The sequence below is a fragment of the Procambarus clarkii genome, chromosome 29 (genome assembly GCF_040958095.1).
Source record: "Procambarus clarkii isolate CNS0578487 chromosome 29, FALCON_Pclarkii_2.0, whole genome shotgun sequence".
Lineage (NCBI taxonomy): Eukaryota > Metazoa > Arthropoda > Malacostraca > Decapoda > Cambaridae > Procambarus > Procambarus clarkii.
This window is the reverse complement of record NC_091178.1, coordinates 14,462,977-14,478,446: the sequence shown is the minus strand read 5'-3', so window position 1 is coordinate 14,478,446 and position 15,470 is coordinate 14,462,977. Positions and strand designations below refer to the sequence as shown.

At 41.1% G+C, this 15,470-nt stretch overlaps 2 protein-coding genes across 3 annotated transcripts in view; both read left to right on the top strand.

Moving 5' to 3' along the window:
• Positions 1-9,273, top strand: part of LOC123765080 (lachesin) — a 51,753-nt gene extending 42,480 nt beyond the window's left edge. The window contains exons 9-11 of one of the 2 annotated variants that reach the window (XM_045753514.2): positions 1,454-1,558; positions 2,067-2,156; positions 7,412-9,273. In XM_045753514.2, coding sequence (XP_045609470.2) covers positions 1,454-1,558; positions 2,067-2,156; positions 7,412-7,584 — 368 coding nt within the window. In that variant the 3' untranslated portion in view covers positions 7,585-9,273. Of the gene's footprint in view, positions 1-1,453; positions 1,559-2,066; positions 2,178-7,411 lie in introns of both variants that reach the window. The other variant, XM_045753513.2, reaches the window with a different exon arrangement.
• Positions 9,274-12,187: 2,914 nt separating this feature from the next.
• LOC138369597 (variable charge X-linked protein 3B-like) lies at positions 12,188-14,704 on the top strand. Its single transcript, XM_069333019.1, has 2 exons — positions 12,188-12,198; positions 13,912-14,704. The coding sequence occupies exons 1-2, from the start codon at positions 12,188-12,190 to the stop codon at positions 14,702-14,704; spliced, it is 804 nt and encodes a 267-aa protein (XP_069189120.1).
• Positions 14,705-15,470: the final 766 nt, after the last annotated feature.

Below are 15,470 nucleotides of genomic sequence, written 5' to 3'. Positions count from 1 at the left end.
GAGAGAGAGAGAGAGGGATGAAGGAAGGAGGGAAGGGAGGGAGCCAGAGGTATAGGGGTGAGAGGACTGGGAAATTGGGAAGAGCTATATTCTTCTCGTCTCTCTGGACACATCAATATGTTGACACATCAAACATTGAAAGTGTTTTACACTTATTGATATAGTATTCCATTGGAAGGTCTGGGCCCTGAGACAGGTTCCCTGGAAGACAGCTACCGTCTGAGATAGGCTTTCTCTGAGACAGGTGCCTACCTATAAAGGTACCCATCGAGACAGGTGGCCACACCGTGAGACACCACACACTTGGTCCGGGAGACATCTCCCGTCACGCAGGGTGCAGTTGCACCTCCACAGATCTCCAGTATCAGCTCTTGATACTGGTAATGGCTCAAAAGGGCCACCACTTACGGGCTATTCATGCCCGTGCCACCTTTTCGATGGTTTAATCGTCATCTTGGACACATTCATTGGAGACATCTCCCGTCACGCAGAGTGCACTTGCACCTCCACAGATCTCCAGTATCAGCTCTTGATACTGGTGATGGCTCGAAAGGGCCACCGCTTACCAATTCATGCCCGTGCCACCTATTGGGTGGCTTCATCTTCATCTTAACACATTCACAAGGGAGACATCTCCCATCATGCAGGGTGCATTCGCACCTCCACAGATCTCCAGTATCAGCTCTTGATACTGGTAATGGCTTAAAATGGCCACCACTTACGGGCTATTCATGCCCGTGCCACCTTTTGGGTGGCTTAATCTTCATCATCATCATCATCATCAGGTGGCCACTGAGACAAGTGGCCACACACACACACGGAACACTGGTTCTTGAGCGTGATGGACTTAAGCTCTAGTCTTGATTCAAGTCAGATTTATCACTTTTCTCGACAGAGTATTTCCTCAACATCCAACACACACACGAGCACACGCACACGCACACACGTACGGACACACGCACGCAATTCGTCTGAAATAAAATATAACATCTATAATTCCCTTTCATACCTAAAGTAGCCGTAAACGAAGCTTTAAAACGATGTTTTCTTCTACAGTCCGCAGGAAATTGTTTGAAACAGAATATAAAACTGCATTACCTCTCTCTTATATTCTTATGACTCCCTCTCTCCCCTCCTCCTCTACACCCCACTCGCCTCACCCCACATCTCACCCCCACCCCCACACACACACACCTCATCCCACACTACCACCAGAGGATTCCAATTAATCCTCATTTATCCAGAGATAACTAATAGCATCTCCAGCCAATCCCTAGCATCCTAACCCATGATCGTCAGTCACAACTAATCATCTCCTGCTCAATCACAGCATCTTCCTCACCCCATCTCCCCTATGTTATCTCCCTACTATCCACCCCCATCTCCTTCACACCAGCTTCCATCGTGTACCCTTCTAAGATAGTACTGACCCTCGACCACCTGCTTCTCACAGAAATCACACCGCCCCGGACCTCGGCAGAAGGGGGCGTCTCTCCGCAAGAGGCGACGGAAGACGACTCGAAGGAGGACCTGGCGACGTCTCCGACACACAAGAAAGGTAAAGTCATCCTCGGGCGGTATGTTGATCCTGCGATTATCCTGAAGCAGGGGTTATATCTTTGTTTAATTCGGATCATACTAGCTTGTCCCTGTATAGCACAGCTTTGTGTATTTGATCTTATTAGCTAGTCGAGAAAGGGTGTATGGAGCGGATTTGTATGTATTCTAGAATACTTAAATCGGAGATTTTAATAGACGGAGTTTATTGATGACAAATCATCATCTGATCATCAATATCATACGCAAGTAAAACTATATAAAATCCTCCTTAAACTTTATAATAAACTTATGTAAAATATATATAAATACGTTAGGTAGTTCTCGTAAATAATTGACCTTCATATCCCGAGAATAAATACCTAAATAAATCCATTGTGCAATAAATTTTTAATTGTGTTATAACCTGTAGATACAAAAGAAGACAATCCCACTCACGTTAATGTTATTTTCTTTCTATTCTGTACATCGAATCTACTTCTTCACTCTGATCTCGAATCACTCAACAGAGCGCAAGAAGTACCAGAATTTTCTACTCCCGAAGGGGATAAACGACGTTGTGGATCAGCAGCAACGGCGCAAGACTTACGGGCAGGAAGGTAACGCAGCACTCTTGCCAGGTATTCACTCACCGAGGCTCGTTACCTTGAAGGCAACGAGAGTGTATAATGATTTGTGAAGCTGAAATTAGTGACTAAACTCTTTTTTTAACTAATTTCATTTTTTTTACTCTTCCCTCGCATCCCAGAGCGAGGCCGCTGCTCAGGTTATCATGTCAAGTTATTGTTTTAGGATTCAGATACTGGGAACACCATGTTCCAAGTAGCACGGTCTATGGCGAGCCCGTAGTGGACTTACCTGGCACAGGAGCGGGGCTGTAACTCAGTCATTTCAAGCATTATGGAGGCTCATTACGTCTACTTGATTGGTCATTTACTCCAAGACTTAGAGTAGTTATAAGACTTTTGAATGCAGGAGTTACATCTAGAGAAATGTTTTAGCCCGTGGAACCCGATATATGCTAGCGATTACACAGCCTGGAGTCCGCTCGGAGACACTGGGAATGGGGATGTACAAAAATGGTTATCTTGAGGTTATCTCGAGATGATTTCGGGGTTTTTTTTTTTTTTTTTAGTGTCCCCGCGGCCCGGTCCGCGACCAGGCCTCCACCCCCAGGAAGCAGCCCGTGACAGCTGACTAACACCCAGGTACCTATTTTACTGCTAGGTAACAGGGGCATAGGGTGAAAGAAACTCTGCCCATTGTTTCTCGCCGGCGCCCGGGATCGAACCCGGGACCACAGGATCACAAGTCCAGTGTGCTGTCCGCTCGGCCGACCGGCTCCCATAGTCAGTCCCAAGTGTTACATGGAACCAGCCGTGAGTCTGGGGGTTTACCTGGACGCTGGTTCGATGCTCGTCCTGCTACAATGATTTTGTAATACAAAAATCCTTCTCAGGATGGTTAACGTATGGATAATATAAAAAAGGATTTCGTTTAAATGGCTCGAAAAGATAACGAATGGAACCCATGATGTTGATATCCTGACGTGGCTGTAAGAGTGACAGAGCAAATAGCAATCGAATATATAATCGATCCACGAATTCATGGTCCTAATTTTTTATTTGGCGACGGAAGAAGTGCTTAGAAACATATAAAAATAGGTCCATAGAGCTTCTGCCTCGCACACACACATGGGGGTCTACGGTTCGAATCTCCTAGAACCCAAGTGAATGCACAGAAACAACTTTACATTATGTTAAACAGAGATTCCTTACCCTTAGTTACAATAACAACAAATAATGTATGTTTCTAACTGCACTTGACCAACCCTTGTTGTACAATACTATTGAGGTAAACAAAAAAACAGGAATTGAAGATGTTAATTATTTTTTTTGGTATGGAAAAGTAATATTCGAAATATAATTCACACACGTGTGTTTACTCTATATTGTTGCTCTAGTTCTTAAAGTTTCACCCGCCAGCGATAAAAGGTCACACAATCAAAATCTGGTAAATGTTATGATAAATTTCTTACGAATAATGAATAGGAAATATCCATAATCAAAACAAGCAATATATATGTATATATATATATATATATATATATATATATATATATATATATATATATATATATATATATATATATATATATATATATATATATATGTCGTACCTAGTAGCCAGAACGCACTTATCAGCCTACTATGCAAGGCCCGATTTGCCTAATAAGCCAAGTTTTCATGAATTAATTGTTTTTCGACTACCTAACCTACCTAACCTAACCTAACCTAACTTTTTCGGCTACCTAACCAAACCTAACCTATAAAGATAGGTTAGGTTAGGTTAGGTAGGGTTGGTTAGGTTCGGTCATATATCTACGTTAATTTTAACTCCAATAAAAAAAAAGTGACCTCATACATAATGAAATGGGTAGCTTTATCATTTCATAAGAAAAAAATTAGAAAAAATATGTTATTTCAGGAAAACTTGGCTTATTAGGCAAATCGGGCCTTGAATAGTAGGCCAAAATGTGAGTTCTGGCTACTAGGTACGACATTATATATATATATATATATATATATATATATATATATATATATATATATATATATATATATATGTCGTACCTAGTAGCCAGAACGCACTTCTCAGCCTACTATGCAAGGCCCGATTTGCCTAATAAGCCCAGTTTTCATGAATTAATATATTTTCTCTAATTTTTTTCTTTTGAAATGATAAAGCTACCCATTTCATTATGTATGAGGTAAATTTTTCTTTATTGGAGTTAAAATTAACGCAGATATATGACCGAACCTAACCAACCCTACCTAACCTAACCTAATCTATCTTTATAGGTTAGGTTAGGTTTGGTATCAGAAAAAGTTAGGTTAGGTTAGGTTAGGTAGGTTAGGTAGTCGAAAAAACATTAATTCATGAAAACTTGGCTTATTCGGCAAATCGGGCCTTGCATAGTAGGCTGAGAAGTGCATTCTGGCTACTAGGTACGACATATATATATATATATAATTTGTTAATTCAACGTTGTTGTACAGCTGTTTTTGTCATGTTTTATTTTTTCTTTTGTATTCTCAGTCTGTTGAGTCAAATTCATTGTACGCAGAGTACATATTAATAGAATATCTCTCCAGGCCTCAGTTTGCGACGCATTTACGTCTCATTTATTATCCATTTGCGTCCCATTTACTACCCATTTGCGTCCCATTTACTATCCATTTACGACAATGGTTCTGTAACATATCATTGATTCTCCAGTACGACCAGGCTCATATCGGCTGTCTTGCACAGAGCTCATTTTCCTAACCTATAATTGTACGGTAGGTTAGGTTAGGCTAGGTTAGGATAGGCTAACTTGATGGTGCTAAGTTCTCAGGCAAGTTTGGGTATGATAAGGTTCGATAGCGTTAAATTAGGCAGGTTTTAATACAACAAATCCTTTGTCGACTGTTTTATATATGATATTGCATACATTAAGGCTTAGATGGTTTGGTTTTGCCTTGTTCTGTAATCTATTCTGACTCCTGAAGCACTTCCTTGCTGCTTTCACGTAGCGTTCCGTATTTCGTTACCCACTAAGACACTATAATAGCACACTGACTCCACTACTATGTTCATCTGTCTTCTGTTGTCAGAGTTACAAAGGCTACAGAGTTACAGAGTTACGAACTGAATTGTTCTTATTTGGATAAAGATAATTTCGTACACAATACGGTTTGCTAATGGATATTAAAACTTGTATAACCTAAAATAATCAGACCTAACCCAACCCTAACTTAATTAAACCTGACCTAACTGAACTTAACCGATAATCAAACTATACATGCTCCTTTTTTAGTTAGAAAATTATCAGTACGAAACGCCTGTGTGTACGAGTTGACCCGTAAATCTTTTATCAGTTAATATCTATTGTATTAATTTCTTTATTAATGTTAAAACTTATTGTCTCCTGCCAAGTAAACGAACATCACCACATTGTGTGTTCTCTGTCTCCCTGAGAGTCGGATTGATCACCTTCTATGATCTATGGTTGGACTTACTACGGGCTCACCATAGCCCGTGCTGCTTGGAGCTTTTTGTTCCAGGTGGCGAATCTTAAACAACAACAACATCTATGGTTCATTTTACAGTCAACTTTGACGCATTGTCTGTGTGTAGAATATATGTATATATATATATATATATATATATATATATATATATATATATATATATATATATATATATATATATATATATATATATATATATATATATATATATATATACTCAGAGGTATTATATATATATATATATATATATATATATATATATATATATATATATATATATATATACATATATATATATATATATATATATATATATATATATATATATATATATATATATATATTCTCTTTTCATTCACCTGGGATGTATGGGTCTCGAACCCTGGACCCTACGCGTGTGTGGCTAAAGCTTTATCGACTGGGCTGTGAGTAGTATTAAAAAGGAAACATTTTTCCAGAAGCAGCAACCTGCTGTCAAACTGAAATGTTTGACTTTCCCCTGACTACTATTGAAGCTCAGAGGTATTAGTGACCACGTCATGTAAACTGTCATTCTCTTGCACACCTTTATGTATGTGTTACATTAGTGTTCGCAACCACACTAAATATCATATAAAATTGTCTTTGTAAACTATTTTGTGTTCTAGCCCAGCGTTTTATTGTGGTTATTTCGTTTAGTTATTCCTTCCTGAGAGATTATACAATATGTTTGGCTATTCCTCCCAGAGAGAGTATGCAATACGTTCAGTTATTCTCCTGAGATACTATACAATACGGTTCACAATTCCTCCCATAGGGGGATTATACAATACGTTTATAGTTTGGAGAGATTAAACAATACATTTATTCACCCCTGAGAGAGACTATACACACTGAGAGAGAGAATGTAGGTCCCTAAATTATTTCTTCGTGGAATAAAAACAAGCAATTCAGTCATTCCTCCCTAAAGTACATCATACAATTCGTTCAGGGCTTTTAACCCGAGAGAGAGAGAGAGAGAGAGAGAGAGAGAGAGAGAGAGAGAGAGAGAGAGAGAGAGAGAGAGAGAGAGAGAGAGGGGGGGGGACAACAGATACACAAATCTTTTATTCTGCAGCTCTTTTGTAAATTTCGGCGGCATTAAGGTAGAAATATTTCCTTCCTTGATGAAAACTTTGCACTGAAAAACATCCCTGACACTTTTGTTCACGTGCTTAATTTTGTATTTATTAAAAAAGTATGTTACTTTTCCCATTCAAAAAAAGGCCAGTAAAAGCTTAGACAGAGTAAAATTCCAAACCTTTTTAAGCAAATAAATTCCTGGCAGTCCACATAATAAGTCCACACGTCCCTGGCAGTTCCTGGCGGAACATAAATTTGACAGTCCGAGTGGCGTAGTTGGTAAAGCACTCGCCCAGCGCTTCGCGAGCGCTTTGGTCTGGGTTCGTATCCTGGCCGGGGAGGATTGACTGGACGCCAATCGCTAAATGTAGCTTTTGTTCACCCAAAATGGGTAACTGGTTGTTAAACCGATTTTGGCGGGTCGTACTCCCGGGAAAAATTTGAATCAAGGACCTGCCCGAAACGCTATGCGTGCTAATGGCTTTCAAGAATGTAAGAACTCTTGTAAATATAAATTAAAAATTAAACAAAAAATTAAAAGTACTTGAAGTACTTAAAATAAATCTAATTAAATTCCTAAAAAAAAATTAAAAACATGTGCGCTCTATGTAACCAACATGTACTTTCCCAGGCTCTGTAATGTAATTGGTGATTCTAACTATGTAATTGGTGATTTCCAGAGACGGGGGAGCCGGCGACGCACCACGACCAACTTCCGCACTACCCAGCGCACGACGGAGGCAGCGCGTGCGCCGGTGCGCCTCCTGTGGTTGTTCTCCTCCTCCTGCTGCTGCTGCTGTTGGGGGCAACAGCGCACCTGCGCCTCACCATCCCGCCCTGGCCTCGCCTCTGACTCCATTGGAACCTCACAGCTGACAGCTTCACGAAACGTGGCCTGAAGCTGTAACATTTCTCACAGTCGTAGCACCCATTCCAGTCAGTTCTCTGGGGACTGTCCTCTAATTCAACCCTTCAGACCAGTAGTTGTAGCAAAACAAAACAAAAATTATATATATACATATATACACATGATATATGTAAATATATATATTATATATATATATATATATATATATATATATTATATATATATATATTATATATATTAGTCCACGATAATGGGGACAGCATAAGGGTACCTTATGGTATATTTCTGGCAACTGTAATAGCTCTTAGTTACTCGTCTTGTATATGGCGAACAAGCCTCTAGGAACATCGTTTCTTCACCAGCAAGCAGAAGGGACGTGAATAAGCGCGAAGCACATCGTAAGTGAGAGGCAGTGGTGGTGGCAGCGTGATGTACCTCTACCATGTTTTAAGGTCTTCCAATGTACCGTGCGACCCGAGGCAGCTTCAGACTAGAAAGAGCATCTACAGTGTACTTTGTGGTACTATGAACAAGCTTGATCTGTTATAATCCTAGTGCGAGTTATATATAATGCTTGCCTCTAAGACGCTACCGTTAGTCATGATATAATTCTTATATGCGTTGCGACAATAAAATCTTGTATTAAGAAAATCGAAGGAGACGTGGGAGGAATTATATACGTTTCTCACTGCTATTTATGTCCTGCCTTATATCACCTCAAGTCTATACTGTCTCCAGACAAAATTCTCAGCCAATTAAAACGCCAAGTCGGCTTGACATGACACCAGTCATCTCAGCGAATTGATCTTTGATGCGCGTCGGGTCAACGAGATGAACTTTTCAAAGAGCAGCGTTGGCATCATTCAGTCCGCACCAGTTCGATCGAAACGTGAACTTTTGCTCGGTCATCGCTGGAGTTGGTAGATCAATGAATATCTGAGCAGGGTGGAGGGAAGCAGGGTCGCAACTGTGGCTGAATATTGTATTACACCTTTCAGCGTAACGACTGACCTTAGTTTCACTGTATTGAGCACTATTACCAAATGAGCCCGACATTATATCTTTAACCGAACGCTATACACAGTATATACCCGCCAAACACACACCGAAACTACGACGTTGGTACAAGCGTTCGAGCAAGTTTTAACACCTCCTAACCAGTTATAACAACCAATATAGCAAGTTGTAACAACGTTCTAATCCATCATAAACACGTTAAGCCAAGATGTAACAACTTTATTACAAGTTGTAACAAGCGGAAAATAGAGACAGTTTCGGTTTGTGTTTCCAGGGTATTTAACTCTTGTTACTGGTTTTATCCTCACCAATGTCTGTATATCTCACTCAATATGTCCGGGATTCGAAGCCAGGATAAATCGTTCGTGAGCCACATGCTCTAACACACCTCCTTACAGGTATGTTACTAACGCTACTTAACAGGTGATGGGCCATAAGGAAAACATGCATAGATATTATATTTAAATAATATCAGGAAAATTCACGAGAAAGTAACAAAGAAATTAAATTATGTGTTCTTAAATTATCGCAAGATCGCAGATATGTGTCTTCTGGAAGAAGAAGAGACGAGAAAGGTCTCGACCAACTGAGAATGTTGAGGGCATTATGAGGTCCTTCAGTATCATACACTGACGACAGTGACACAATATCTGGCGTCATCACATTTACAATATATATATATATATATATATATATATATATATATATATATATATATATATATATATATATATATATATATATATATATACAGGATGATTCCGATACGTACCAGCAAAAGTAGCAACAGCTAACAGATGCTGTACAACACGCTTTGCTTCCTAAGATGTCAAGAAGAAATGTTAAAATGCAGTATAGACAACACCTCATACATTTGCTTCTCAATTTTCGTATTATTTTTGACAAAAATGTTGAAGGTTTATTAATACATTTCAAACTCATTTTTTTTTTTAAATAAAATAGGCACATGGTACCTTATTTATACGCAGTTCATTGACTCATAATCAGTTGTAGAACATAACATATTATTAGATTTAAAGATTATGAACATATGTGAACACTGTTGTTATTTAAGTCGACTGTTAGTCAGTATTCAGACTGTTTTTCATACAGATGTTCACACACCTCCTCAACACACCCACTACCCCCCGCCCGCCCCCCCCCCCCAACATATTCCCATCTACATTCCTTTCTTGCCCCCTCCCGCCCCACCCCCTCCCCTTCTAAGCAAACACAAAGAGAACAAAGCCTTCTCGTCGACAAGTGAATATATATATATATATATATATATATATATATATATATATATATATATATATATATATATATATATATATATAATAATTTATGCTCTATTCATTTTTGGAGCAGCTGAAATATGAGCAATACTGAATCGTGCACTCCCAGAACAGTCTGTGGGATGCTGCATCATCTCTACCCAACTAGCAGGATGCTGGACCACGTCTCCCACCTGCAAAAGAACCTCATCAACCACCATCAGTCGTGTGCAACAAGTCCCTCGTGAAGTAAACTAACATGCTGAATGCTATACACTCTTCCTCTTCTCTCTACTGCTAGCACGTGTCACTATTTTCTCAAGAGGCAAGAAACTAAGAAATAAAACAATAAAGTGAAACTTCTGTGTTTCAGTTTTTCCCCATTTTTTCTCATTTCCATCGTTCTTCCTCCCCTCCCTTCCCTCCTATTCTCCTGGACCAGAGATCCAGAGATCCAGCACATCTGGCTCGCCATCTCTCCTACACTTCCCTGTATCGTAGGGGAGGGATAGAATGTATGCTGTTTCAGGTTGTATAATGTATGCAAAAGTATCTAAAGGCTCATGTCTTAAAGCCATACTACAGCTTCGGCTATCATAATTATTCATATTTTATTCAGAGTTATTGCTAAGCTACTGAAACTAATATTATGGCACCCAATACTGCGACGACTTCTGAAAGTGATACTGATAATAATAGTGCACAAATATATCACAGTAACATGATATGCCAATGAGAAAATCCACAGGAGCCGTCATGAGGATTCGAATCTATGCGCAGGGTATTCTCAGACACATGCTCTAGACAACTAGGCCACGATATGGTCAAAAGAATTGTAACCTGGGGGTTCTTCTGAACCCACGAGGATTGGCTTCTACTGAAGCTAACCAGGGTTTCACACAATCCCCCCTCCATGCACTCTGGCTTCTGACGTCCAGGAATTTCACTTCTGACGCTCCTCTTTCAATACACAGAGAAATCACAGTAACGGGATTTCTGACGGTGAAACACTGCCAGCTAGCACCAAAGGCTAGTCCCTTTGTGGATGATTGTACACAGGACCTTTTAGAAGACAAGAAAGATATAAATCAATGATATCCTTAAAGCTAATATAATCTTGATGACGTCGATGAGAAGTTATTGTTGTCCCAGATAAATCCTACGTGATGAGTATTTTAATTATCAACTAATATACCGTTTTGTAATAAGTCTAGAGAAGAAAACGCTGCTATACAACCCACCATTAACTATGTTAGGAGTGAACAAGTGGTGAAAATTTCTTCATCGCAATACATGTGAAAAATGTAGTAACAAAATATGGTAGAACACTAACTTGTCTACGGAGGCTAGTGGTTGTAGTTCTAGTTTACATCTGATGAATCACATATAGTGAATCTGATGAATCACATTCACATATAGTGTGAATCTGACTTAACGTGCTTGATCTGATGCTGCACATTCCAGCCTCAACATCACAAGAGATGTGATTTATCTCTGAGTATTTTACAATAATCACTAAATACAAACGTCCCATTCAGCTTCTCTACAAGTCCCTCCCTCACGAAAAAATAACCAAAAAACAGGTGCGATACGTGGCTGAACCACGGTGCGATACGTGGTTCGAAAGCAATTCGAACGCCTTATCACATTTTGGTGAAAGCTTGCCTACCAACACGTTACTTTGATAGTTAAAAGATATTATAAATCAGTGACTAATAACATACAGGGATTAGTCTAGCCAGTATACCACTATTGGCTTGCTTTAGATTACTACCGTGACCTCCCTACATGCTTATCTCAGAGGTTACTAGACAACCTCTTATCTCGTGGATAACGAGATACGAGTTACCTCGTTATCCACGTAACATGTGTCACGCTGTCCATCACGTACGTGTGTGTATGTACGTATACTGAGTGGTCTACTAATACGTGCACTGATTTGAGCTACAACTCTGGTGTTATCGGAGGTCGTAGCGTAATTACAACTTCTAGTTGTGTGCGAGTATTGTATATAAATATAATTACAGGATAAATTCTAATTTTACGCCACTTGAATTACCTATCCAAAATATCTCGTTGATGCTCTCTGCTGGATATAATACTAGTCCCAATTATATACATTTTGTTGTGAAACACCTGAAACATTCTAATCTAGCTTGATTTCCGAGATAAGATCAGAGTGACTGGAAGCGGAGCTGATCTTTGTTTCAGTTTGTAAGACTCGCCTTCTGGCCGAGTCTCTGCATAGAGAAGCACAAGGCTGCAAATCTAAAGTTAACTCACTTCTCTAGATGATGCTAGAAAAGTGAGTTGACCAGACCACACACTAGAAAGTGCAGGGACGACGACGTTTCGGTCCGTACTGGACCATTCTCAAGTCGACTGTGAGTGAATAGAAAAGTTAATTTGCCGCTTGGGAGGAGTGGTCTGAATCCGGCAGTTTCCATACAAAGTGCTGTCATATCTCTGAATTAGTAAAATACTGATTCATATAGAAATAAAAATTATAATTACATTTATTAAATGCAAAATAAAGGACTATAAAGCAAAATATTATCGCAGTAGGACATAATGCCAAGTTGTGTATCTACTAATCTCGACTATGTTTGGCACCGGCCTCACAGCAATCAATGTGCAAAGTTTGGAAACGGTAGCCTCAAAAACATCTTGCATCCATTCTCGGATAGCCAGACAAACATTCTAATTTATATTTAAAAACGTGCAACAATTTAACGAAACAGTTCCCTATTTTTAATTAATTCCTTAAATACCGTGTTTCACCTTAAAAGAGAATTGATGAAGTGGACGACCTTTTACGAGCGAGAGTTAAGGGAGTCTTTTAGGTCCACAGAGAATAAGATGCCAGTGACATTTTAAAATTTTGCTCTTCAGTCTGGATAGCTAAGAAATATTTAGTGAAGAATTCACTTATCAAAAGGCGAGTATGTTCGAAGTTTATACACGAACTGTGTGTGTGTGTGTGTGTGTGTGTGTGTGTGTGTGTGTGTGTGTGTGTGTGTGTGTGTGTGTGTGTGTGTGTCTGTCTTGCCAGCCAGCGTGTCTCTTGGTGTCTGGGCCTACAGCATTAATTTGATATCTGGCCCTCTTGGCACACTCCCATTCCCTTTCTACCCCCTCACACACACACACACACACACACACACACACACACACACACACACACACACACACACACACACATTTCTACATTTTTAACGCAAGGACGAAATGTTACGTTGCCGTTCATCTGATCTGCCAAAGCCGAACACAGTTGGCATCTCTCCAGTATAAAGCATTACATTCCAGCACGGAGGAACGAACCAGCCAGCCAGCCAGCCAGCCAGCCACACACACAACATATAACAATAACGCTGATATAATTATTACACCAAGCTGTAACGTCAGGCTGCGAGCAGCCGCGTCCAACAGCCTGGTTGATCAGTCCGGCAACCAGGAGGCCTGGTCGACGACCGGGCCGCGGGGACGCTAAGCCCCGGAAGCACCTCAAAGTAACCTCAAGGTAAGCTCACATTGGGTCACGGTATAATTGCCAAAGTCTTAATATATAAAATATATCGTCATTAACTGATTTTTTTTGGTCCATCACGATTGTGCCCATTTTTTCTACATGCAAATAAAAAAGTTATACTCCAAATCAGGTTTTGAGCCCTGTGAGAGCTCTTTCCATTTCGTAAATTTTTAATAGCCGGGTTAAATTGGGAAGATATGTTATTTTGTAATTGAAAACTTCGTTTGCTATAGAGCAACTTAAAATTTCGGCACCAAACGACCATTTAAAACTCTGCTTTACTTTGTTCGGACCTTCGGTCATATGTATAGTTTCCTTATGTAAGTAAGTTGGCGCCTGTACCTCGCTCCAGCTTCCCAGTGTCACAACAGTGCCACAACAGTCTGTCCCACAACAGGGAGAACCCCAACAGCCTGTCCCACAACAGGGAGAACCACAACAGCCTGTCCCACAACCCTGAGAACTACAACAGCCTGTCCCACAACACAGAGAACCACAACAGCCTGTCCCACAACAGAGAGAGCCACAACAGCCTGTCCCACAACACAGAGAACTACAACAGCCTGTCCCACAACAGGGAGAACCACAACAGCCGGTCCCACAACAGAGAGAGCCACAACAGCCTGTCCCACAACAGAGAGAGCCACAACAGCCTGTCCCACAACACAGAGAACCACAACAGCCTGTCCCACAACAGAGAGAGCCACAACAGCCTGTCCCACAACACAGAGAACTACAACAGCCTGTCCCACAACACAGAGAACTACAACAGCCTGTCCCACAACACAGAGAACTACAACAGCCTGTCCCACAACACAGAGAACCACAACAGTCTGTCCCACAACACAGAGAACCACAACAGCCTGTCCCACAACACAGAGAACTACAACAGCCTGTCCCACAACACAGAGCACCACAACAGCCTGTCCCACAACACAGAGAACTACAACAGCCTGTCCCACAACACAGAGAACCACAACAGCCTGTCCCACAACACAGAGAACTACAACAGCCTGTCCCACAACACAGAGAACCACAACAGCCTGTCCCACAACACAGAGAACTACAACAGCCAGTGCCACAACACAGAGAACTACAACAGCCAGTGCCACACCACAGAGAACCACAACAGCCTGTCCCACAACACAGAGAACCACAACAGCCTGTCCCACACCACAGAGAACTACAACAGCCTGTCCCACACCACAGAGAACTACAACAGCCTGTCCCACAACACAGAGAACTACAACAGCCTGTCCCACAACACAGAGAACCACAATAGCCTGTCCCACAACACAGAGAACCACAACAGCCTGTCCCACACCACAGAGAACTACAACAGCCTGTCCCACAACACAGAGAACTACAACAGCCTGTCCCACACCACAGAGAACCACAACAGCCAGTGCCACAACACAGAGAACCACAGCAGCGTGTCCCACAACACAGAGAACCACAACAGCCTGTCCCACACCACAGAGAACTACAACAGCCTGTCCCACAACACAGAGAACTACAACAGCCTGTCCCACAACACAGAGAACCACAACAGCCTGTCCCACAACAGGGAGAACCACAACAGCCTGTCCCACAACACAGAGAACCACAGCAGCCTGTCCCACACCACAGAGAACTACAACAGCCTGTCCCACACCACAGAGAACTACAACAGCCTGTCCCACAACACAGAGAACTACAACAGCCTGTCCAACAACAGCACGCGATATCTGATTCACACTATCCCCCATGCCACCGCACGTGGCTTTAACACTACAGTAATTAGCGCCTCAACTGCCCGCGGTTCCCCGTACCACAGAGGGAAGAAAATTACCGAAGTTAACGATGCTGTGTCCTCTGGAAATTCTACGCACTGGCTGATGGTCGTAGATGAATAACACACACACAACTCGTAAGGGGGGTGGGGGAAAATGGGGTGGGGGTCACGTGATAGTGAACAATCACAGCAGCTACATTACAATCGTTACAATCCTTCAACGTCCTCACACCCCGTACATAATGGGGGATCACGTGACTGGTTAGACTGGTTT